Source organism: Chenopodium album, chromosome 23 (assembly GCF_948465745.1).
Source record: "Chenopodium album chromosome 23, dcCheAlbu1.1, whole genome shotgun sequence".
Lineage (NCBI taxonomy): Eukaryota > Viridiplantae > Streptophyta > Magnoliopsida > Caryophyllales > Amaranthaceae > Chenopodium > Chenopodium album.
In genome coordinates this window covers 27519841-27546013 of record NC_137856.1, presented here as the reverse complement: position 1 = coordinate 27546013, position 26173 = coordinate 27519841, and the positions used below count along the sequence as shown (strand labels likewise).

Here is a 26173-nt window from a genome sequence, read left to right as displayed (position 1 = left end):
AACTAAGGTATGCCGTCATCAAAATTTCAGTCCCCCTAATATAAATTTGATTTCTTTCTTTACATACACAAAGAGAAGAGGGAGGAAAGAGGGAGAAGAATCACAACTTCCATTTAATCTTTACTCTTTTCAACCAAATTTCCAAAATCTTTGTTTTTCCAACAATAATTCAACAATCAAACTCACAAATTTAATCCCAAACTTGTTTTTTAGGGCAAATTCAAAGGTATCAAGAATCAATCGAAAACCCTCTCTACATTTACTTAATTTTATTTGTTCCAAGACTAAATTTTCTTTTCATTTTTTCAATTTAATGTAATTGTTACATTTATTTCATTGAATTAATTGTGGGTTTTTGTTTTCTGATGTAGAATTTTTGCAAGAAACAATGTTCTTCTCGGGCGATCCATCTGCTCGAAAACGGGTTGATTTAGGTGGTCGGAGCTCCAAGGAGAGAGACAGGCAAAAGCTTTTGGAGCAAACTAGGTTGGAGCGGAATCGTCGAATGTTTCAACGCAAGCAGAATTCTGCTGCTGTTAAAATTCAGGTTTGTTTGTTTTAATTCAATGTTGATTTATTTTATTTTATTGAATTGCTATCATTTAAATTAAAGTTCATTTTTAGAGAATTATATGGGTATTTTTGTGCTGTTTATGTGAAGAATTGTGGTGTTATTTTCTAATTTATTGTTGCAATATTTGCTTGGTGGGTAAGTGGTAAATTTTTGAATGAATTAAGATAGAAGAATGTTATGCAATGATATTTATGGGTGGTTAACATTTTAGAATATTGTTGCAATTTTTGTGTTTTTGTATTTGAATTGATAGATTTCGATGCGGAAGTAGCTATTAAGCTGTTAAGGTATGTCTCTAATTTCAATAATGGTGTGATACCATCCGTGTTAGTCGAAGGTTCAGTTCTGTGCGGAACAGGCGAATACTGAGCTCCTTCCTATACCCATGTCAGTAAGCTTACTTTGTGCGAAAGTAATTTTTTGCCCTCGCTGTATGGTTGCACGGAATCTACTGATTGGTCTGTCTGGGCTAAAAATAATGCATAAAATTGTTGAAGAGTACAGTGGAGAGCTCAATCCATGTTTCGAATTTTTGGGCTATCACTGGTTTGTGATGTTAAGGAACTCTTAAATGTTACTCTGAATTGATAATGACGGTGAAAAGGTTTAGGAGGAACTTTAGACATTCAAATGGTTGTGGCTAAAAGCTTCATACTATTTGGCTCTTTAAGCAAGTTGCATTAGCTCCTGATAGAAAAACTTAAGGACACCTTGAAAATAAGTTTAAACTAAAATGAAAAAATGGTATGATTATCCTGCTGCACGTAAAATGCTTATCCATAGACTCATTGTTAGACTTGACTAGCAGCTTCATTTATCTATAGATATGCTTACTTTTCCGTGTCCTATGCTCATGCTGTTTCTTCAAGAAAGGAATTTTTATTCAGTGGATTGGTAGTCATGTGAGCTGCAAAAGCCTTTTGTACCTATATTTGATCACCACGTGCTCACTAATTGCAGAAATGCTACAGAGCCTGGAAGGTTGTTGAAGTTGAACATAATAAGGTGCGAGAGAAGTTTTTTGCTACATACGGGAAGCGATGCCAGAATGTAGGCAGGTAAATATGATATTTGTTTGCTTTGACCCCCTATTTTATCTCTTCTTTTTTTTTTTTTTTTTCCGTGTATCCTTGGTTGATGGGGCTTGCTTTTATTTATTTTTGATGGGACTTGGATGTATCTTCATTTGTTTGGAAATGGTTATGTTTCAATGTTTCATATATAGGTTTAGCCTTGTATTTGATTGCTTCCTTCAACCTGATTTCAATGTTTCATATATCTGTTAATGTACATTTTATGTTTTGCTTTTCAGACAATGTTTTGCTCCGGATTCAAGGTATCTCCGCGAGTTACTGTTTTTCTTCAATCCAAGAAATCGGGATGACCTCTTTGCTCTTGCAGAGACCTGTAGACTACTTCAGCATTTTTCTAAAGATACTGGTAATTTCTTCGTATACTTTTTATCTTTCATTATTAGAGATTGTCTTCTTTGGTTCTGTGTTTTGTTTGGTAATGTGCCTTCAAAATCAAAGTATTCTGGGAGTGCAGATCGATTTTAGTGTTTCCCCGTGGAATTGTTATTTCTTGATATTTATCATAGTATATACTTGGAACCCCTTCACCTTTTTGTGGTCATACGTTCTGCATACATAGCATGATTCTATTGATGGGCCATTCACATGCTCCTTAATTGATGGTTGATATGCTATGGGTGTGGGCTTTGGTAAGTGGGTGCTCTCCCAAGCTTATTTTGTATGTTGATGCTGGCTTATTTGTTTAATTAAATAATGAAGTCTTGGATGTAGATGCTGGAAGTTGGCCCAGAATCTTTATGAGGCATGTGAAGAGATTTAGATAGCTAAGATGATTGGAAAGAAAATATAGGGTACATGTAGAGTTTAATGTTAATATTTTTTCTACAATCTATAGTAGTTCAATAAAGGTATGTGATCTTCAGTTCATGAGAGATAAGTATTTCTATAAACAGATATTTGATTGAAATTTATTAGGGGATCTTACACTATGACCTTGCTTAATTTATGTTATGGAGAGAGTTTATCAAATATGAAAATGACATGTTTATTAAGAAAAAAAAAAGTATTGGTACAAACACATTCAATGAATTTTGTTTTGTTAGTTTCAGAAAAAGTCATAGACTTAAAATCACAATTCAAGTCTTAGAATCTTATGATTATATGACTTATATATGGCCATACGATTCGATTTACAAATCTACATGATTTTACATATGTATCTAACTAGCGCAAACCTCACAAATCTAAAACATGCCTACAAAGTTATTAATAAATATATATAGTCAGTGTGGTTGCTTTGTGGGAAACAACTATTTTCTATCAGTATTTAGGTTTGTAACTAATAATTTAAACACATTAAATGAATTTGAGTATAATGTCTTAATTATACATTTTCATAGAATATTACGCTTCTATTTTACAATTCGATTATTAAAGCCCCGATAGTTCAAAGTAGCTTCATGATTTTGATATCCCTAGTATAGACTATTTAATAGTATTTTTTGGGATTGAGGAAGTGTATACACATACAAACACACACATGTACACACACACTCGGTTTCCCAAAAATTGGAACATGTGGAAATGATGCATTTATTAAAAAAAAGGAGGAGAGATTTAGAGAGAAATTTTCACCTACCTCTATGCTTTCCACCCGTCCTTATCTATCTACTCCCTTTCACTTTGAAGGGTATTCATTAGTGTTTTAATTGATGCTCTTTCTGTTCCTACATGTTCTCTACATTATAATTATACACATTTGTCAATGCGTTTAATTGATTATAAATATCTTTAGTTGTATCACAAACTTTTAAATAAATCGGATGTACAATAAATATTGTACATCCGTTATAAAGTTACCCCTAAAATAAGCAAAAGTTACCCTAATATGGATAAATGTTACCCTAACATAAATAAATGTTACAAAGTATTTATACTTTATTGATAAAAGTTACCCAAAAAATTGTAAAAGTGACCCTAAATTTGATAAAAAGTGACCCCCGATGTACAGTAAATTACTGTACACCGGATGTATACAAAAGTTATTGTAGTTGTATATAGTATGAAATGTAACAATAGAGTATTAATAATATATTCCTTGAGATGAATCAAATAAGACCTAACATCGATATGTAATGTTTTAAATATTGAATGCAATTTATTACATCTTAAGAATAGTGTCAAGATTTCAAATGGGAATAAGCTTTAGGGATGGAGAGAATAGATCTTATCAAATGTAGAAGTGCTGTATTTTTATCCCTTTTATGTATGTGTCGCAATCTTAAGAAAACTAATATAATTTTTGGTGTTTAGAGAGCCATAGGGGCGGGTCTTCTAAAATATGACGCGTTTATTAAGCAAAGAGATAATATTTTACCTACCCTATACTACTTATCTATCCTTATCTACCCCTTCCCGTCCACTATATGAAGGATCTATATAGTGTTGAAAATGATCTATGTTAAGTCTAGATTAATTTGTTCGAGTTAAGCTTGATAAGAATTTGTAGCGTTAGAGGAGCTTGAATAAGCTTTTCAAATTCTAAGCATTTGACTTGTTCTAGCTTTTGTTCATGAATGTGCTCATTTGAATTGAGCGACCTTAAGTCGGGCTTGATCAAATAAATGAACCGTAAGTTACCTTTTTTTAAAAAATACTTTTTCCACTCCATATTACTTACAAAGCTCAGATTTCACGCTCGCCAATGTACACTTTTAACTATTAATATCTTTGGTTGTTTTTTTAGTAAAAGTTATTGAAATTAATAAAGTGTAAATTGAGACGGATTGAAGAAGATCCCATATGACTATTTTTTTTTCTTTTGTATAAATCTTAATATGACATACTAAGGGTGTATGAATAGTACAAAAATCTTAATGTTGCAAGTAAAATAAAGTGGAGGAAGTATATACTTTTAAGTTTTTTTGCATTCATATAATTTCATTCAAGATTTCATGCAATGGCCATGTTTTCATGCCTATATTGATGAAATAATTTGTAATTTTACAAATGTGTATGAGTAACAATGATAACATGCAAGTTGATGAAAAGGGAAGATACTAAATTAGGTTTAAAACATTAGGTTTTTTCTGAGCGCTTTAACCAAATTTGTATTAGACATAAACAAGCTTATTAACAAACTTAAACGAGTTGTTCAAAACTTAAACGAGTTGTTCTTGAACACTATTGAGTTGACCATGATGTTTATTGCTCATGTACTTCATGTACTTAAAGAGAGAAGGTTTTTTGTTCAAGTTTGTTTATGAATTTAACAAATTCTGACCTATCTTGATTGCGAGTACTTCATGAATGTATTAGTCATTTACACTCCAAGGTATATACTAGTGTTTAACTTAGTAAATCTTATTAAATGTAGAAGTGCTGAAATTTTATTCTTTTTAGGCAAGTTTTGTAATTTTAAAGTAAACTGTAATGAGTGTTATCTACTTACTTCGTTTTCTTAAAATTGTAACACATAAAGATGGCACATTTATTAAGAATTAAATAGGAGCGAGAATGTTTCACCTATCCTATTTTACCAATCTATCCTTATCCACGCCCATTTTCACCCATTTTATGAAGGGTATTTTTGGTTTATTAATTAGTAACTCTAACAAATGTAGAATCGTTTCAAATTTATTCCTTTCAGGCAAGTTTTACAATTTTAACTTTGTCTGTGTGATATGTACTGGTTTTGATAACGAGAGAGAGTGTTTTCAGCTTCCATATGTACTGGTTTTGATAACGCTTAATTTGTGGAGTTTTACTACGTAATTGTATTGGATGGAGTTCATCGCCACTAGTGAGCTTCTTTCTTTTAAAATCAATGTGTGTATAAGGCAATGCTAATAATTTTGAACATTTTGCAGGGGGTGTCATTTCATTGTTTACAGGCATGGATTATTCATCAAACCACAGTGTAGTTGATTATCGGGTGAAGCAATTGAGTTATGCGTGTATTCGTGCTGTTCATGCTTATAGGTTCGTTTGGCAATTTGGCCTTAGCATGTAATATGGCTTACAGCATCTTCTTTTGGAGCCATATCTTTTAGCTGTAACTTGTGCATTTGAAATAAATTGCTCTTTTCTTGCTTCCCTCCCTTTCTCGTGAGAGATGAGAGAGAACTGGCCTCTTAGGAACAATGTTGTAAAGCTTGCAATGGAAAGAGGCTGAAAAAAAAAAAACAAGATAAGAAATTCAAAACAATTGTTTTCTCTTGTTCCCCTATGCATCTGGAAATTGGTATCTTTGGAAATTATAAGCCTGAATTGGAACATAAGTCTATTACTCTAAATCATATTGGAAATAGTAGGTTCACTTTTGTTCTTGAATTAGGATATAGCCAATCAGTACACTCCACAATTGATGGCAAGCTTAAGAAATAATAGATTTTTTTTGGAGAAGTTTCCTTGTCTGATTGCTGACTGTATCTTTTAATAGTAGTGTGCACCTCACTAATCCTAAAAAGAAAAAAAAAGCCTTAGTTTCCAACTTCCCACCTATTTTATATCTCTTTGGATTGCTTTGCTGTCACTGTATGTGTACCATTTTTGTGATTAATTTTTTTCTTTACTTGCGGCATAATTGGGAAAAGATGTGATTTGGACTAAGGTTCACATCTTCTCTTTGTTGATTAAGCAGTGTGTTTTTGCTTTCTTGCATGTTCACATGTATATATCCACCCTCTCTTCTCCTCTTTGTTGATTAAATACTGTGTTTTTGTTCTCTTCCTTGTTTACTGGATCTTTTGTGCATATGAAATTGCTATGGATTGATGTGAAGAACTTTTTATTCTTCTTCTATAGGGTGAAGGTTTTGTAAAATTCACTTGATATTTTGTATCTTACACTCTATCTTAATCATTGATCATATCATGATCGTCTACCATTATATAGCTTTTCTTATTTTTTTTTTTTTTTTTAACAACCTATGCAGTAGTCAGTTCAAGAAACAATCATCTTGGTCAGAGTCCAATCTACATATCTTAGCAGGTTTTTTGGAAGCTTTGGTTAAGTTGATTGATCCTGAACTTCCATGGGCTTGTGGAACAGTTAGCTATCTTTTGCAAAGAAATACCTTTACCTTGTTTAGAGAGATAACTTTAGCTGCAAAGGTATACTTGCTTATTTTATAAATAGAGTTGATATCCTTATCCTTGCTAATGTCCATCTTTGCTGTCCCTTCAATACTTACTATTTTTTTTGGAGCTTTACTGTAATTGATTTCTTTATAACACGTGTAAAATTTTGCTTAAAAAGTGGGAAACTTATCAGTAATTAATGCCAAGCTGTGTGAACTAATGCCTGAAGTTTCTCTTATCATCTTGCTTTTTTAACATTCACTGTCAATAGGATTCTTTAGTTTTAATTTTCTTTAACTATCTTCATCTTCTTATTCATGTCTTTGGCAAGAATCAGTGGTGACTTTTGTGAGTGCCTGTAAAGATTTGTCATCCATGATCCTTGGACTCTTCATTGCACCTCCAACATATATGATAATCCATACGACCATACTGAACGTGGGTGTGGAGGCTTCACACTTCATGTTAGAGATAACAATATATGTATAATATAATATTAGAAAAGGGGGGGGGGGGGTGGTGGTGGGGTGGGGGGGAGGAGTCACGTGGTTGCTAAAATCAGAAGGAAAAGAAAAGGATCATTATTCAGAGCTTTAAATTTTCAAATGTTTATTACTAAATATATTTTGAAAATTTTATAATATTTACATTTTTGGAAAGTACGCATTGAGATTGGTCCCTTTATATAACTGTTATCCTTATACGTTAGTGTAAAATAATTGTCAATGTTTAGTCAGACTAGTTCATTAAACTAGACCTCACCATGATGTTCTTAAGGTGTTGGATGCAGTGGTAAGAAGATGGAGCGGTAAAGAGAAGTAACAGAGTAACAAACTTATAATGTTGTGGTTTTGGTCTATTTGCCACTCTGGAACAGGGTTTAGATTTTAGAATTGTGGTGTCCAAAACATGTCAAGTAGTGAAGTAGTTTTGGAGTGTTTATTTTGGAGTTATTTGTTTTATTGTGTGCCAGGTAGGTGCAAAACCCCCTCAGTAGTGATTAAAGTTGTCAAGTGTTATCTATAAAGGTTTCCGAGTACTGCTTTTTATTCTCTGATTTGAAGTAGTATCAGTATAACTTAGACCTCTTTATATTAAACATAGGAAAAAAAATGTTTGCCAAGTATCCATTAGACATACAGCCTTGTGCCTAGGTTCTGGGGCCTTGTGCACCTTGGTGTGCCTTGTGCCTTTTTAAACTAAGTTTGTGAGGGTTAAGGCCACCATCTTGGTCATCTTTTGCTCTTACTCTACCTTTGGGAAGACTTCAATGGGTTTGCTGTTAAGATTGTTTTTCTGCTTTGACTCTTTCCTCTTCCTGATAAGATCAATGTTTTGCAATTTTCTGATTGTTATAATGATGTGCACACATTTTATAGATGAAACTTCTTGCTCTTTTGCATTTTGTTCACTTGTTAAATTTTGCTGGTCATTGTGATAAATTTTCTGTGGTGATTAACTTATCTTTTTCTGTGATTATATATCCTTTTTTATATTGTTTTGTTTTGCAGTTATATTTTCAGATCCCCCTTGGAGTTTATGTTTCTTGATGTCATTTTGGATAACTAAATAATGTGTTTTATGCTGTGAAGGAAAGTTTGAATTCTCAGAATATGATTGAAGTTTCTTCCTTGGAGCTAGTGCTTACCCTTATAATACCACATGTTGGTGAGAAGCCATGTGTTTGCCAAAATGCTGATCAATGGTGGAGCTTTTCATCACAAATTCTTACAATACCATTCTTGTGGCAAATTTTTCCGCGCCTAAAAGAGGTAGGTTTGCTACAAATTTTATCAGGCACTCTTGTTAAATTGGATACTGGTTCTGGTTAAGATGTTCTCTGCTTTTGATCTAAAAATGAATCAGATATTCACAAATACTCAAATTTGAATGCCATTTACACAAATTTCACCACATCTCCCCCCCCCCCCGAGATCTATACCGATACTTTCCTAAGTCTTACTCACTTTCCGTTTTCTAAGTTTTACTCACTTTTACTTTAATCCTTTTATGACATCTTTTTATTCATTTTTTATCATCCACAATGTCACTTTGTGGGGCCCAATTTATTTAATTAATCTTTTACTCCGTCTCTCTCCACTTTAATTCAAAAGTACCCACATATAGGTCCTAGTTTTTACTTTTCCTTGGTTTGCATAGCTACAGTAATTGAGTAAGACTCAGCTATATGTAGGTAGAGTATTTAATAACAATGAAATTTGCAAAAATCAAAAAGTTCTTTGGGGTGTTTGGTTAGGACTTAGGAGCCGTTGAAAGAGCTTTTTAGATCCAAAAAGTTCTTTTTCAAATATCTCCTATAAGGAGCTTTTAGCCTTTTGTTGTTTTATATACTAAAGCAGCTAATAGCTAACAGATATTTACCAAACATTTTTACACATACAGTTAATTACGATTAGCTAGTTCAAACAACTAATGCAAATAGCTACCAGCTAATAGCTAGTCAAATCAGCTAATTGCCAAACAGGGCCGTAGTGATTTTATATGCTGATCTTATATGGTAGCTATGCTTACATAATGTCTGCTGTTGTGGACACAGGAAGTCATTTTCTTCCCCAAGGCCTTTTCCCTGGCCCTTGTGTCTGAATAAGATGCATTTAGTGATTTAGTCTGATATTGCAATTACAGCCTTGCAGGGCATGTTTATTCTAGCTTCTATATGTGGCTACAGTGTAATCTTGAGTTGGTGCTTTCATTATCTTTCCAGGTCTTTGCTAGGCAGCAGTTGTGCAAGCATTATGTACACCAGATGTTGTCATATGTGCGAAGTAACACTCATGTTCTACCAAAAGATGTCTCAGCCGGGTATCCAAGTTATGCTTGTCTACTTGGAAACACATTAGAAGCATCTGCACTTGTGTTATCAAAGGCTGACTGCTCGTTTGAGATGGTATTGATTAAAAAATGTTCTTGTAGATTTTTTTTTTTTTTTTTTTCCCTACATACATCATTTGTTATCCTCCCAGAAGGAATGTTAAATTTGTATTTTGTGTTTGATTGCATATCTAATCTTGTTTATATGCTCCTTTATAATGCATAGATCTTGGTTGAATGAAATTTTTTATTACCAAGATATAATTTTTGATAATTTTTGTGTGTTTTCTTGGTCAAACATTTAAAGTTGCTTAGATTGTTATTATTATTTAAAATTTCTTCTATAGATAGATGTTATTTCCTCTTGTTGTGATTTTCAGAATAGTCTAGAGTCTTGCTGGTATAGATGATTGTTTTTCCTTGTTATCTCTCAGGCTATTGATTTAGCAGCAGCAGCGACATTTTTACTGGAGATGCTACCCCGTCTAAAGTCAGTCAGTAGAGAAACTAGTGAAAGTAAGATCATTTTAGACTTATCCATATTTATTTTCTACATTTGCCTTCTGTTTTACTGGGGTCTTAAAATGAATCCCTTTCTTTTTATCGATTACTTCTCTTAGTTTGTTGAATTGAAAAACTCTTCCGCAGTCTTCGAGTGCTAAGTGTAACTCATTCCTGAACTCATATTTGATTGTGCAACCTTTATTCAGATTCTGCTATAGAAGATGAGGATATGCCTGACGTGGAAGAATCTAATGAAATTGTTTTAAGCAAGGATTTGGAATCCCAGATATCTAATGCGATAGACCCACGGTTTCTTCTCCAGTTGGTGTGCTTATAGCCTTCTTTTCTGTTCTCCTAATACCTTTTTATTTTAAGATTCACTTTCACCGTCACTAGAAGTCAAACCTTTTTTTTTTTCTGTCATAAAGTGATGCCCTAATTTTTTGCAGATAAATGTTTTGCTGGGAGGAATTCCTTCGTTGACCAATAATAATGTACCTGACGATAGAGAAGTGACAGCTGTTGGGACAGCATGTGCGTTCCTGCATGTGACATTTAACACTTTGCCACTTGAACGCATTATGACAATCCTAGCATACAGGACTGCTCTTGTTCCTGTTCTTTGGAGCTTTATGAAGCGGTGTCATGAGACTCAGAAGTGGTCATTGGTGGCAGAACGATCCTCTTATCTGCAAGAAGGTGTACCTGGTTGGCTGTTACCTCTGGCTGTATTCTGCCCTGTATATAAGTAAGCTGCCTGTTTGCTTATGATGTTTCTGGCTTATTGTCTCCTTATAGTTAGCCTTCTTTATTTTTACTGTGGATTTATAAACCCTGTCACCTCTTCACTATTTCCATTTATGATAGTAATCTTTAATCCTGTATCGCTCTTCGATTTAAAATTATTTTCCAGATTTTTTTCCCCGTTCCATTTTCTGTGGATCATTTTGAATCTTGTATTGATTTGTTTCTTCACCTATCCTCTTTGTTGATTGTCTGTGTTTACACGTTTGTGTTATCTGGGGGTCTATTGGCGAAAAAAAAAACTATGTCATTGCTTTTACTAGTGTGAACATGTTGAAGACGAAACAAATTTTGTGATTTAGTGTTTTTAGCTTTGGCTGAAATTATACCATATATGAGTGAAACTCCCTAACCTGATTTCGAAACTAATTGAAGAACCACGAAACAAAACCCGCTGAAAAGACACCTGTTTGGTATACTGTATAGTGTATACATATACTGGTAATTTGATTGAATAATGCATTAATTGTGGAGCTCTGTGGACAGTACTGTTATTCTCGATTTGTGAAACTCTTTTCTTTTTTTTTTTCTTGATTTAAAAGAAAGGTTCTTTTTGGTTTCGTACCTATATCAGGGCTATATGAAATCAATTTTAGTGTTCTATTGCACTGTTTATTTATCGCAAACCTATGTCCAGATCGTAGATCATATTTTGCTATTTAGGTTACACAGGAAGAGTGTCACTTTTTTTTATCCTTAATGCGGAACTACAATTTACAAGATATTCGACCCTTTCATTACATGCTTTATTTTAAAAAAGATATAATTGCGATATACCTCCTTTGTTTTTAAGTTAAAGGTGTTGAAGGTGCTTAAATTTTGTTCATAGAATTTTATCTCAAGGTTCTTTGAGCTATCAACTTTCTTTTCTAGGAAGTATATTGTTTCTGAAATTTTGTATTGATAACCAATTAACCACTATAGATTTCCTGATACTGCTGTTTGTTAATTTCAATTGTATAAACTGTGCAAAGGTTATAATTTCTTTCATTGTGCTGGCAGGCACATGCTTATGATAGTTGATAATGAAGAGTTCTATGAACAGGAAAAACCGTTGGCTCTGAAGGATATTAGATACTTGATTGTTATACTACGACAGGTAATTTTTGCCAGCTATGCTCTTCAGTTAAATTTTGTACCCTAGCCATTGTGATTTGATCAAAGACAGTTCTGAAATTGTCTACTTTGATAGTTAGCTGTCCTGTATATATATACTGTGTTACTTGAACTCGGAGATGGATGTTATATATGGGTATGGATCCGAGTGTTAGACCCCAAAAAACTCGAATTTCAAGATATATCCTAATTTTATACATAGGTAAAAGGACACAATCAACACAACATGGGATTTTTAAGGTTTTTCTTTATATACGATTGAAAAATTAAATTGAAAATGTCAAAGAAAGCTTTGACTTTACAGTTTTTACATTACTGAAGACTTAGTAATCAGCTTTAAAATGAGATAGGAAGTACAGCTGTGTAATGTGTCACATGGGTTTCCAATTTTTCACATACTCACACTTTATATGACTGATTGACTGCTTTATTTCACCCCTCCCCTGCATTCCTTTAATTGGAATAAAAATTAAAAATAAGACATACCAGGCAACTTGAGTGAAAAATTGGAGTTGGTCACCAGTACTCACCACGACTCACCGTTGCCAAAAATCACTGGAGTAGTGACCATCATGAATATCCGTTTTGTGTGATCAGATTTATGTACTTAGCAAAACCCTATCTTTTAAACATAATATAGGTAATTTTCATACCCAAATAACAGACCTAGGATAAATGGAATGAAGTGATTCTTGTACCTTTTCTTTTTCTCTCCTCACCATTTCTCTTTTTTATAACCTGCTGTGTCTCTACTGAACAGTCACAGATCTGGTAGGGATTCCATACCGGATCGTCTCATGTTAGGTATGGGACCAAAACAGCCGTGTCGGAGTAACATACATAGCTTTTACTTGTTATCTTTTGATGATTTTTATTAAATGGAATATGCATCATTTACAGTGTGTCTCATGCATGATATTTATGTTTTAAATATACCTTACAAATGCCTCACAATTTTCTTAATCCATTCTACCTGTGGAAAGCTCATTGACCATTGATTGACTCACCTGATTATAAAATCTATACCTAGTAATTTGAAAAACTATCCTTTAGAGACATGTGCCACCTGACTGACCTCCTTTTATCTTCATGTTTATCCTTTATTTATTATTTTTTTTTCTATGGCCTCTTTGTTTTCCTCATCTTTTCCCTTTAAATATTCAACATTAATGTATCAATTTACATTCCTATAACCTTTAAATCCAATCTCTTATTATTGAATCCAACTCTCAAATTTTGCTCATCCCTGTCCAACTTTGTTTCAACTGTTTTAAAGAATTTGTACAATGATGCAATAATAATAAATGAAAGAAATAAATTTGAAAGGTAGAAATTGTATAAAAACACGAATTCATGAAACAACAGCTTCATGATTTTCACTTTTGATTAGTGTTGATTTGCACGATGCACATGGTTTTAATTTGTTAATATAACTTATTACTTCGCTATAATAATTTGTAATCCTGGTCTTATATATTGGGGCAGAAGACAAGTCACTTATAGCATGATGTAAGGCATATGTATACATTGATGCTATATAATATACTAGTTATGGTGATCATGAGGGAGATGTGGAAAAAGGATTTGTTGTTAATGCAATTATGCCATGGAAATTTTCTTTTTACTATGCTATTGAAATGTTGCACTTGTTACTATTAATTTGTTCCAGCGTCATTTCTTTCATTGGCTTGATCAGTTAATTGTTAAAACATTTCATATGAAATAAAAGTTATTGGATTTGGGCATTGATGATATTTGATGCTTCATTCACTCTTTATTTCTGAAATCCCTTTCTAGGCTTTTACAAAATAGACACTGCTAAATCATGGGTTGTTGTTCTAAATGGAGTATACCTGTGATGGAGTGTTACAGAAATTTACCTTTTTGAATATATAGTGTAGATGTATATGGTCATGCATGCATGTATGCTCCATGAATGCTTATATTTCGTCAAATACTCATGTACACTTATCTTCAACCATAAATTTATGTAATATTGTTATGTTGGTATATCCAACTTTACTGAATCGGTGATCTAATTGAATTTTACAGGCGTTATGGCAATTGCTGTGGGTGAATCCAGCGGCTCCATTGAACTTGGTTAAGTCTAATAATGAGAGTATGGCTTATAAGAAGCAGCCATTAGAATTTTTGCAGCATAGGGTCAGCGTAGTTGTGGCTGAGCTTCTCACTCAGGTATTCAGGGCTCATGAACTATATGAATTATTTTTATTGACTTGTCTCTCTGTTGATAACATGTTTTTAGGTAGAAAGATTATGTTAAATATGTGAAAAATGTACTGTTGGTTCCTAATTGATAACTGTTATCACTTGTCTGTAAATTTCTTTCTGAAAATATTTTTATATCCAATTGATAACAGTTGGGTCCTAATAGTTTGATCTGGATAATACAGTTTGGATCTGACACAGGGTGTGGTTGTGAGAATTTGATTTTTTGGTTTGAGGGATATACAGACGTTATTCAAAGAAATACTGTGATTGCCTTTTGAGTTCTCAACAATATGTGTCAATATAACTTTGTGGTAGCTTTGTGTACATGAATGGTACTCACTGGTTTTTTGGGATTAAACAAGAGCTGGGTGGATTCATTTTCTATTCAGTATCCTTGACTTTGTTAAAACTATTGTATTTCATAAGGTGTCATGCTCACACTCATCTTTTTAGGATGGTTGTTGGTTATTACATGCTGAGATTTCCGTTGAGGGACTGGTGTTCTTGAATATATCTTGTTATTGGTCCCTCTTGATTAGATTATGGTGTTTCAATTATTGGTTATGTGACCATATACAGAGCAAATGTAGAAAATGCTCAATCAGCTTTTCTCTATATCTATGTTCGGAAACCTAAGTAGCAGTCAAGGCTTTTGTTTGGCCAATTTCTTCTGTCAACCCAATACCAATGAGGGCAATGACTAATTTCTAGGAGAACCTTAAAATATGATAGTCTGGTGCTGTGTTTTGGTAATGTAAAACAAATTGAGTTTTGCTCTTTAATTGCGAGCTAATTGAGCTTGCTACATGTTTGTAAAGGCAGCTTTTAAAGCTGTAGGGATCGAGTGTGTTCATCCAGCTAAGGCTGTTCAATTTCGGATATCTGGTCCGATCCGAAAATTCGAAATTTTCGGATCGGAGAAATTGCGATCTGAATCCGATCCGAAATTTTCGGATATCTGAATTTTCGGATTGGATAGTTGGGTTTTCGGTTCGGGTAGTAGAAATTTTTGGAAAAAATCCGATCCGGAAATCCGAAATTTTTTTTTTTCAGATATCCAATCCGGAATATCAGAAACCTTAAAAACCGGATCGGATATCCTAAATTTCGGATCGGATTTTCGGATCGATTTCCGGATCGGATATTTGTGAACACCCTTGATTCAGCTACTATCCTGGAGCAGTTGCAAGTCTCTTGTGCGAGCGTCAGTTTGCATGAGGACCAGATCTCTGCTCTTCTGTTTTTTTTTTTGGGGGGGTGGGGGGGATTGGAGAACAATTATTGGATTTCAGGGAAATGGGTCTCTTGACAAGTTCCTTCAGAAGATAGAGTAGTTTTTCTTGTGTCTCTTGGGGTCATTCTTCCTTTTTTTTTGTTTATATTTTTCCTGTTATTTCTTCGAGCTAGGTATTCTTTCTTTTATTTATCAATATGAAATTTATTTATACAAAGGAGGGGAAATAGAGAGGATAATGCATAGTATGTGAACTGAGATTGTTGATTTTCATTAGTGTCTAAAGACTCTAAACGCTTCTACATTACCTGAATTAAAGCGATAAAAAGCTCATGTACTTGCTTTACTTGTCATGTTGTTATTACAGTTGCAAGATTGGAACAATAGAAGGCAGTTTGCCCCCTCAAGTGATTTTCATGCAGAGGGTGTAAATGACTATTTTATTTCTCAGGTATTTGCTTTTTATCTGTGAACCCTCAACCCTCATAGACTTCAGCTTTGTCCAGTGCTGACCCTTGCAATATATTTTCTCCCAGGCTATGCAGGAAAACACTAGGGCACGTGAAATAATTAAGCAAGCTCCATTCTTGGTTCCATTTACAAGCAGGGTCAAAATATTTGCTGTGAGTAATCATCTAGTTGTTTCCTTTTGTTCACCATTGAAATGTGATTTTATGCTCTTGAAAAGCTGATGTATTTGGTCTCCTTTGATAAAGTTTTGTTACTATTTTGTTCAATGTGTTTTGCACTTTTGCATTCCATTCTTAGTAGAGGCGGAGGTATCATACCGTTGCAGATTTTTGCATATGCTACTACTTACTGAATTTTTAGCTTTCTGTTGTATAAAAGGCTGTTGTATGCTGACAGCTGAAAATTGTATTGTTACATGTTGCTTAATTTATTAAATTGTAGAAGTATAAATTATTTTTGTCTTAAATTTTGCTAAATTACTTCTTATAATTAAGATTTATATTCACAAATTGGTATATAACTTATATTCAGAAATTATATCATTTTTATATTCAAAGAAAATTGTTGTGATTCTTGTATAAATAATAATGATTTGGAAGGTTAAGGAAGATAGATGAATTTTGCAGCTAATGAAAGAGACAGAAAAGGTTAATGCAACCTATAAAAGAAAGATTAAATGGGTAAAACAAATAGAAATTCTAGAATATGACGTGAAGTAAAATTTGTGGTCGTGGTTGTCAATGTAAAATAAAATAAAAATTGAAACAATGGAAGAGGATAAGTATGAGTTTGTGCTCATTGAAATTTGGAGGTGAAACTAATAGAGTTAGAATGAAAAGGCATGATGATTTCTAAAACAAGAAATGGAAATATAAGGTGGATTCATGGCATCATGGTAAGTGTTATAAAATATTAGTATAAACTTCCTCAGATTCTTTGCAGCTGCCACTACAACTGAGAGTCTGATATGAAGGTGTTATTGTAATTGTAGGTAGCTGTAGCTGATATTTTGGTACTGGGCTAGAGCTTTATTGTGCAATTCCATAAATTATACAGTTTATAATGGAGCCATAAACTCAAAATTAGGTGGTCACTTTAGGTTGGATTAACATTTTCACGCGTACCGTTGCATGGACTAATAGAGGAATCTAAGTGAACAGGCCTGTCTTTTCCTACTGGCAGTCTGCAAATTCCCATCCTAACTCTTTTAGCAACAATTGTGTAAAATACTCTGCTGAATTGCAAAACCTTTGACTCTTAAGGTTTTATTCATTGCAAAACCTGCTCTTCCAGTTTTCATTATTGGCAAGCTTTGGTTGTAACATGTGATTTTTCATTCCTTTTATTAGTCACTGCTGGCTGCAGCAAAGAAATCAGATGGTTCTCGTGCCGTCTTTACTAGAAATCGGGTCAAAGTACGGCGAGATCACATTTTGGAAGATGCTTTTAATCAATTGAGTACATTGTCAGATGATGATCTTCGAGAGCGGGTAATCTTCTTACTTTCAAATTTGATGTTTTTATTTGAACTAAGATTGTTTTTTTCCTTGGTAACAATGGGTTTATAATGAGAGCTGTTCCCATTTTTCAGATTCGTGTAACATTCATTAATGAGCTTGGGGTTGAGGAAGCTGGTGTAGATGGTGGTGGGATTTTCAAAGATTTTATGGAGAATGTCACTCGAGCTGCTTTTGATATACAGTATGGATTGTTTAAGGTTGTCAATTTCCATGAAGTTATACTTTGTAATCCTATCCCTTGCTAAACCTCCTATTGCTTGCCTGTTATTCACACTTCATAGTTGTAGTTTTGAAGCAATTAAAAATCTGGTTGGATTACTTATACCATCATATTGAAAAATTACTAATTGGATTATGAGGTTACTTATATTTCTTCTGGGTGATTTTTTTTTATAACACTTTGATTGTGTGACCTTTTTTGCTTTCACTTATTCCCCCTCACCCTCTCCCTATGTACCTCTGATATTAGGAGTATACCTTTTAATGTAACTTTTAATTCTAGTTTACCCGTCAAAGATGTGAGGGTTCTTGGCTTGGATCTATTCAGGCCTGTGACCGTGTATGTGTTGTTAGTATACTATGTACGATTCCTTTTGTAGTGCTATATCCTCAGTTTCTCACATCTATTTATTCTTGCCTATGAATTGAAAATTATTATCTTGGTTGTTTATGTCATTTTAGTTTTTATGTCAAATATGTCGCTTGCTGTTGTTCTTTGGTATGTGGTTGAGATTTTGAATTTATGGTTATACAAAGTAGCTGATTACAACTTTTATAATTCAGAAATAGATGAAGTTTTGTTCTGACTTACATGTTTGATTTAATGATACCTGTGTTGCTGTTAGTTCAGAATATTTACTTGTTCTTTTTTGAATCCAGGAGACAGCTGATCACCTACTCTACCCTAACCCAGGGTCAGGTCTAGTCCATGAACAGCATCTGCAGTACTTTCATTTCTTGGGAACAATTCTGGCGAAGGTAAAATTTATATTTTGTAACATAAATCACAGCTCCTACCCTTTTTTGGTCCTGGAAATTGTTGTGTTGGCGTTAGTTAACTATACATATGGAATTGATGACAAGGTAATTGTTGTTGCTTCTGTAATCCATTTCAAACCTTTAGAATTTTACTCATTTGGATATGAATTTCTGGTTGTTTCAGAAAATAGCTGGGGATGTTTGGTGTGTAATCGATACCCTTAAGTTTCACTAAGGATTATATCAATTCAGTTATGAAAAGCATTTCTAGACTTTTGATTCTTTTACCTAATAAGTTGAAAGGTCTTCATGCATGAAGTTGGTGCATACCTTGATATGCCATGTTCATTATGACTGTATCTTGGTTAGTAACGTCATATTCCTCCCTGTGAAATTGAATATTAGGGAGCATACTTTTCTGATACTTTGATTTTTATTTTGTTTTATTTTTGCTTTTTTTGGGTGTGGTTGAGAATGTAATTCCTTAATGTTTATGAGGCCAGTAGTTTTTTGATATTCTATTCCCTCTTGTGTTTCGGAATCATGTGGGTAGGGTAATGATATCATGAATTGACAGTGTCTCCGAAAGAGCTGGCACAAGAAGTAGGGTCTATAAGTTGGCGGGATAGTTTTCCAAAACAGACTGTAATATGATTATACATAATCTTCTGCTCTTTTCTCTTGTTAGATACTCCAGACATTCAGGTTATTGCTAGTTTTCCCAAATGTAACATGCATAGTTTGTATTTATGAGGTATTAAAAATTATTCACTCGTACCAATTACTCTTCACTATCACCTCACAATTAGCTCTAGTAAAAATTTAGTGATAATTTTGGAATATCAATGAAAATGTGTTATGATTGTGTTTTTTTTCACAAACTTGACCCTCTCCAATCTTCACCTAATCATGTACTTGCCCTTCCTTACGAATTGAAATGAAGCTTGGATAAAACACGAGAAAACACAAGTGTTTTATTGCAGCTCTTTCTCTTTTTTTGGTTATAATGAAATTCGCTTTCAGTATATTGTTTGATGCAATGTACTGTTTAGAACAATTTATTTGATGCCTTGAACTTTGGCTTTGTAATTTGAAGTACATAATGTCATAAACAAATTATCAGGGGGATAGCCTTTAGCTACATGAGACTATTTTGTGGTCTTTGAAGATTGCATGGCATTGAAATTTTGGGTATGTCATTTAGTATGTAGTTATGTACATAGGGTTAGTTGCATGTATTGAGTGATTGCTGTAATAAAGTTGATTAAGGGAGGCCCCAATTTTTTTCTTTATTGAAGATGGTGGGTTGATAATTTTAGGATGAATAGACATCATAAATTAAGATGCTGTAATTAATGCCATGATAGAATATTCTTTCCTGAAAACACATTAATTCTAGTCAGTATCTTTGTATGTTTAACTCTTTTGGCCACTTGAAAATATCAAGCTTTGTCTAGTCGGTAGTTATGTATGTTAACTCTTAAAATGAACTATTGGATGAAGTATTTAGACATTTACACTGTATTGAAGTATATTCACTTTGATTATCTTAGTTATTTAATATTGGAAACTGGAGTTTTTTTTTTTTTTTTTTTTTTTTTTTTTTTTTTTTTTTTTTTAAATGTAATTGTTATTTGTTAATGTACACTGAGATCAGATGTGTCTAGACTAGCTATTCTCAATTATGGAAAAATGGTATCTAATGTCTTGTGTCCTCTTTTACTAGACAATGGATAACCTCTACCTGTTCTTCTGTGATTGTTTCTTTTTAATTCATTGTACTATATATTTTCTTTCTTCTTTGTTTGTGAGTACTGTTGACAAATTTAAATTTTTTTTTGTCTTCGTTGAAATTCTTTCTTTAGTTCTTCTGAGAAAGGTATTCCAGAAAAAGCCTCCTCATTTGCTGGGTTGAGGTGTATTTGTGTACTTTTTAACTTCCTAGACTATGCTCCAGCTGGTGTATTGCTGGATTGCAGTTGCTATGGTCACTTTGTACTGCAAAAATATATTAACAAAAAATATTTCAATTTCCAACTATAACGAGTTTAGTGAAAAACCTCAATTTCTCAAGATTTAAATGAATTATTGTTTCTTATTTACTTTTCTTATTGGACAGGCAATGTTTGAAGGAATTCTTGTGGACATACCATTTGCAACATTCTTTTTGAGCAAACTAAAACAAAAGTAAGGCCCGAACTAATCTCTGTATATCTCACTATTTATTTCTATAGTCCATTCTTATATGGTATTGGAACTATGTCCAGTCAATTGTTTATTCTTGCTATTATGTACTTAACTACTCTGAAACCTTTTAAAACTTTGACATGGCACCCAGGGACTTGTTTCCTATTTTTGTCTCACCTACACCTATTTGCTTAATTGGTCATTGAGCCAAATATGTTGACCTAGTGTTTTTTGGCATATGGTATATTTCTTTGTGAGTGTGTGTGCATGTGTGTATTTTAAAACTTTTTGATTACCAGCACTGCAATGATATAGTCCACTTTGGATTCACCTTCACTTGTGTCTTTGATCCCAGGCATAACTATTTAAATGACTTGCCTTCACTGGACCCAGAACTATACCGCCACCTTATTTTTTTGAAGGTATGCATCTTGGACTTGGTTATGTTATGGAAGTCTTATCATATCTTTTTTGCAACTTTGGTTGTATGTGGTTGTTGCAGCAATGTGATCGATGATAACTATTCAAACAGTTCTTGTGATGGCTATGGCTTCTCATCAATATAATGCTCTAGCATGTCTTGCTTAATGATCTTTAAAATCTTAGCATTCCAATGTGTGTTATTACTGAATTTATAAATAATATGACTGCTAATACAGCATTTTCTAAAAAAAAAAAAATAGTGTTTTTCAACCTGTACTATCAATTTTCTGCTTGATGTGAAAATTTGTCAATTGTTTCCATATCTTGAGCTTCATTGAAAACCTTATGTGATATATAGGTATTATTCGACATGAATTAACAGTAAGGCTTTAAATCGTTGGTTAGGCAATAAAAGGTAGAGAAATGCAAATGTGTTTAGTACTGAGACTCGATGAAACATACATACTAGTAATAAGGATACTTTCAGGATTGCTCCTGATAGTTTCCTCTTAGCTTAGAAGTGTCGGTGCATATAATTAACATATTGTTTCATGGTTCTTTTAGTATGTACTTTTTGAGTCCTTGCGGGGTAGAGGGTTCCTTTATACATCCTAGGTTGTAAAGTAATCATGCAGGTTGATTTTCTTTTCTTACTGCGATTGGTTAGTTCTATATGCACTGTCTTTGCCTTTTCTTTTGTGAGATGGAAGGGTAGTATGGGAAATATCAAATGTAATCTCTTGTTGTTTAGCTGATTGCTATCAGTTATCATCTGCTTTCCTTGTTTGCCATTTTATGATGTGTTTCAGAATTTACCATCTTGCAGCTAACTGGTATTGTTTTACTTTAATCTTGTATCCACCTGCAGCATTATCAAGGTGATGTTTCAAACTTGGAATTGTACTTTGTTATCGTGAATAATGAATATGGAGAACAAACTGAAGAAGAGTTGATTCCTGGAGGGAAAAATATTCGTGTTACAAATGAAAATATGATTCCATTTATACATCTAATAGCGAATCATCGATTGAATTATCAGGTAATACATTTTGCTTTATATATGTACGCTTGGGTTACCTACTTGCAACATAAATATATGAAACTAATGAATACTACTACTATCAGATACGTCAGCAAAGTTCGCATTTCCTCAGAGGATTTCAGCAACTTATACAAAAGGAATGGATTGATATGTTCAATGAGCATGAACTTCAGGTATTATCATTTTGCCTTTTTCACGAAGAAGGAAGCTATAATTTAAATTATGAGCAGCTTAAAGCTCCTGTATAGTGCTAAACTTTATTAGTTTCAAGCCTATTTCGGCTGGAACGCTGGGGATGGAGAGTTTATAAGTGCAGTTATCATAGAGTTTATTAGTGAGAAAATATTTCCGCGTATACTGTTCTATGCTCTCTTCTCATTCAAATGAGCTATGTTATTGCCTTCTATCCAAGTACTTACCTTTTCTGTTCTGCATCAATTTGTACTTTTGGGATGCCCCTTAATTGTTCTTCGCCTGTGTAGATTCTGATATCAGGTTCACTTGATGGTTTGGATATTGACGATCTACGTTCTAATACCCAATACTCAGGCGGATACCATGCAGTATGTCTTCTCTCTTTGCCTTTTCTCCTAACACTTAATAAATTGTACTCATCTATCTTAATGCAGAAAGTTTTACTTTTTTGTGAGAGAAAAGTCTGGGGTTCAGGATGCAGAAAGTTACTTTTTCAAGGCTTGAAGTTCTAGAAAGTACAATAGTGGCTTGTTGATCAATCAATCAATCAAAGCCTTAATCCCATTAGAGGGGTTGGCTAACATGAACCAAATTCGATTATTCCGTGTAGTCATCGACATAAATCTTCCTCCTCCATCTCTTACGGTCCAATGCTTCATCCTCATGCAAATCCATATACCTCATATCCTTCCTAACTCCTTCCAACCAAGTCATTTTCGGTCTTACTCTCCCTCGTTTAAGCCCTCCATGGTCCCACTATTCCACTCTTCGAACCAGTGCACCCTCGGGTCTCCGTCTTACATGCCCAAACCAACGCAGACGATTTTCCCTTAGTTTATCTGCAATGCCTGCCACGCCTACTTTCCTGCGAATAATCTCATTTCTGATTCTATCTTTTAGAGTGTTCCATTATAATAAGAATGGAAATCATGATGTACAAACCTAATTAAAGTACAAGAGTCCAGATACAAAATTCAGAAAAGATGAAAATGCTAGCTGCTAATTACCGAGAAGATAAAAAAAGACTAGGTATTAATACTCTGTTTGTATAGAAGGAAATGGAAGGAAAAGAAGAGAAGGGAAAGGGAGGATGACAATTTCTCTTGTTTGGGGAAAAAAGAGGAAGGAGATGTGGGATCCATTTTCCCTCTCAAAAGGTTTTGCATGCATCGAGTGTACAATAAATTTTAATGTACATCCTGTTATTGTATACCAAATGTTACCCTATTATCACAAGAGTTACCCTTAGTCCCATAAAAGTTATCCCTTACCCAGCTATTTTTATTCTTACGGAATTACCCTTAAACTATCAAAAGTTACCTATATTATCTAGTTACTTTTTTTATTCAATTACCCATAAACTATCAAAAGTTACCCATAGTGTCACAAAAGTTATCCATATCTCTCTCCTTTTTTTTCCCGACACACAGTAAATTGCTGTATACCTGTTATTTTAAAACATGAGACTCTTGTTTTAAAAAAACCGGGGTTTTTCTTCTTCTAAAGATTCAATCATTGGATAAGACAGGCTGTTCTGATTGGAGATATTGACTGACCTGAAGATTTGACACTCTGAGAGTCATCATTAGATTTTTCACTAGTGCATTTTCTGGCCTTTTACAACATTTTTCCTTATTGTTACTTGCATTAATATTGTTAATTCCTTTTTTAAAAATTTTATTTGAAACAATAAGTAATTCTGAGTTGATAGATCTAGCTAACCTGTTGTTCTTTTTGACAGGAGCACTATGTTATTGAGATGTTCTGGGAAGTCCTCAAGAGCCTCTCTCAGGAAAACCAGATGAAATTTCTCAAGTGAGTGTTTTAGTAGTCTTTTTGACGCCAATCTAAATACCATTCTTTTATCAGATGCTTTAAGTAACACATATGGATTGGAACAATAAGAACGATTTCCCCATAGATCTCTTAATGATGGTTTGGGTTTGAGGTGCCCAGCTGTTTGAAGGAAAACTTGTCTTGGGAGCTATTTCATACGTAGTATATATTTTCAAAATATCAACTTTTTATGATTTCTGCTAAAATACAACTTAAGATATTAAAATTAAGCATGAAATATATATTCAAAATATCAACGTTTATGATTTTTGCTAAAATACAACTTAAGATATTAAAATTAAGTGTGAAATCCCCAATGTTGCGATTAAAACAGAACGGATTATGTATACATTTTTCTATATATGCATTTGCTTAAATGCTGGATATGCGTTATTTTACTGCTGGATTTGATATAGCGTCAAAATCATGTAACCCCATAGAAAAAGTGTTGAGCAAGTGGAGTTTAATGTAACCAATTGCTAATTTAATAATCCACTATGTTACTTCGTTTTTCAAAATTCGCTGCACTTCCCTTGTTGGAAGTTGCATAATAATTGCAACACTGCTTTATTTGGTTAAGGTTTTTCTCTATCTTTCTTCCCCCATATATGGGTCCCTTACTCCCTGCCTTTTTTTTTTTTATATATATTGCATATATATTTTTTGTCTCTCGTCTTGCATTCCCCTCATGTTGCAATTCTGTAGATGGAAGTGTTTTTGTACAAGTGTGAGTGAATTGAGTACTTGCTTAAATTTCTGGACAAGACTCCAACTTTTGCTATTTCTTTTGCTTCCCAGATTTGTCACTGGATGCTCTCGTGGACCACTTCTTGGATTCAAATCCCTGGAGCCTCAGTTTTGCATACAAAGGTTCTGCTTTTTCTATATAAAGACATCATTGTGTGTGGAAATGACACGTTCTGATTATGAATATGCTTGATTACTTTTGTAGAGCTGCTGGTAGTGCTTCAGAGGAAGCTCTTGAACGCTTGCCAACATCAGCAACTTGTATGAACCTTCTGAAGCTTCCGCCGTATAGAAGGTTTGTGTCCTTGTCCTACTTTATTTCATCAAGTAGTACTTGACCATATCTTTTGCTGCCAATCTCCATTGACAATCTCACCAACTCACTAAGTGTTGAATGCTGCCTTGGCCTAGCCAATCCTTTCCAGGCCTAGCTTAATTTTTGGATTAGTTTCTGAGTAATAACATAGTGCAAGCTGCCTTGAAATAGCCATATACTGCCCATCTCACATTTATCAGCACTCATTTTTTATTTTTTTTAACATATGACCCTTTGTTCCTTACCCCCTCCGCCCATCCTGTTCAATAAAGAAGAAATGTTCTGTCTTTTTCCAGATATCAAATATCACCAATGTCCAAAATTTTAAATCAATCATGCAGAGCAACAGTTGCTCATGCCCATGAGCTCTTTAAAATAAGCTTTTGTATTGCAATGTACCCTATTTTGAATTATCCCTGTGCCCATAACGCTATTTGATGAGTCTGCAATCTGCATACTTAATACCAGCGCTGAGAGGCCAATTTTCTCGTCTTCAAGCTTCTAGCATACTTTACTTAGGACTTTGCTCTGTGCATGCATTTGTTCCCCCGATTTTAGCAGCAAATAAAACTTGTCTTTTTTCCAAGTGATGAATTCTCACTAGTTATTTTGTCATGTAGCAAGGAGCAATTAGAGAGTAAATTGCTCTATGCTATAAGCTCAGATGCTGGATTCGACCTGAGTTGATATAGCCGTGAATGTTCTGCAATACCATATCTCAGTTCTTCCAGTGATCAGAGACATGCTCCTCGGGTGTTCTCAATCGGCATTCAATTACAGCCTCAAAAGTTCAACAGGCTTATTTATTCATTTTCAAAGGCACCATCAAGCAAAATCACACAGAAGAGAGATGGCCAAGACCAGGCAAACAACCATTGTAAATAAAAGTATATGATCAACTTGCTTCATGTTCATGTAAATGTCTGAGTTCAAAGTTTAAGAATTCTAAGCTTTGCAACGTTATGTATAGGGTGATAGCCTTCCTTGTATTGAGCCATGTTAGCTTTCGTGGAATCAACATTATATTGGCAGATTTAGAGAAAGCCA

General features: G+C 33.8%; 1 protein-coding gene across 1 annotated transcript; it reads left to right on the top strand.

Annotated features, from left to right (window-relative positions):
* On the top strand, positions 1 to 26173 carry LOC145606718 (E3 ubiquitin-protein ligase UPL6-like). Its single transcript, XM_081662545.1, has 27 exons — positions 1 to 226; positions 372 to 547; positions 1535 to 1632; positions 1887 to 2014; positions 5478 to 5589; positions 6545 to 6722; positions 8282 to 8461; positions 9415 to 9597; positions 9956 to 10037; positions 10232 to 10350; positions 10475 to 10773; positions 11832 to 11928; positions 13998 to 14141; positions 15779 to 15862; positions 15948 to 16034; positions 17232 to 17372; positions 17474 to 17599; positions 18282 to 18380; positions 20500 to 20567; positions 20923 to 20989; positions 21859 to 22029; positions 22116 to 22205; positions 22515 to 22595; positions 23969 to 24042; positions 24862 to 24933; positions 25016 to 25105; positions 25747 to 26173. The coding sequence occupies exons 2-27, from the start codon at positions 389 to 391 to the stop codon at positions 25811 to 25813; spliced, it is 3096 nt and encodes a 1031-aa protein (XP_081518671.1). The 5' UTR covers positions 1 to 226; positions 372 to 388; the 3' UTR covers positions 25814 to 26173.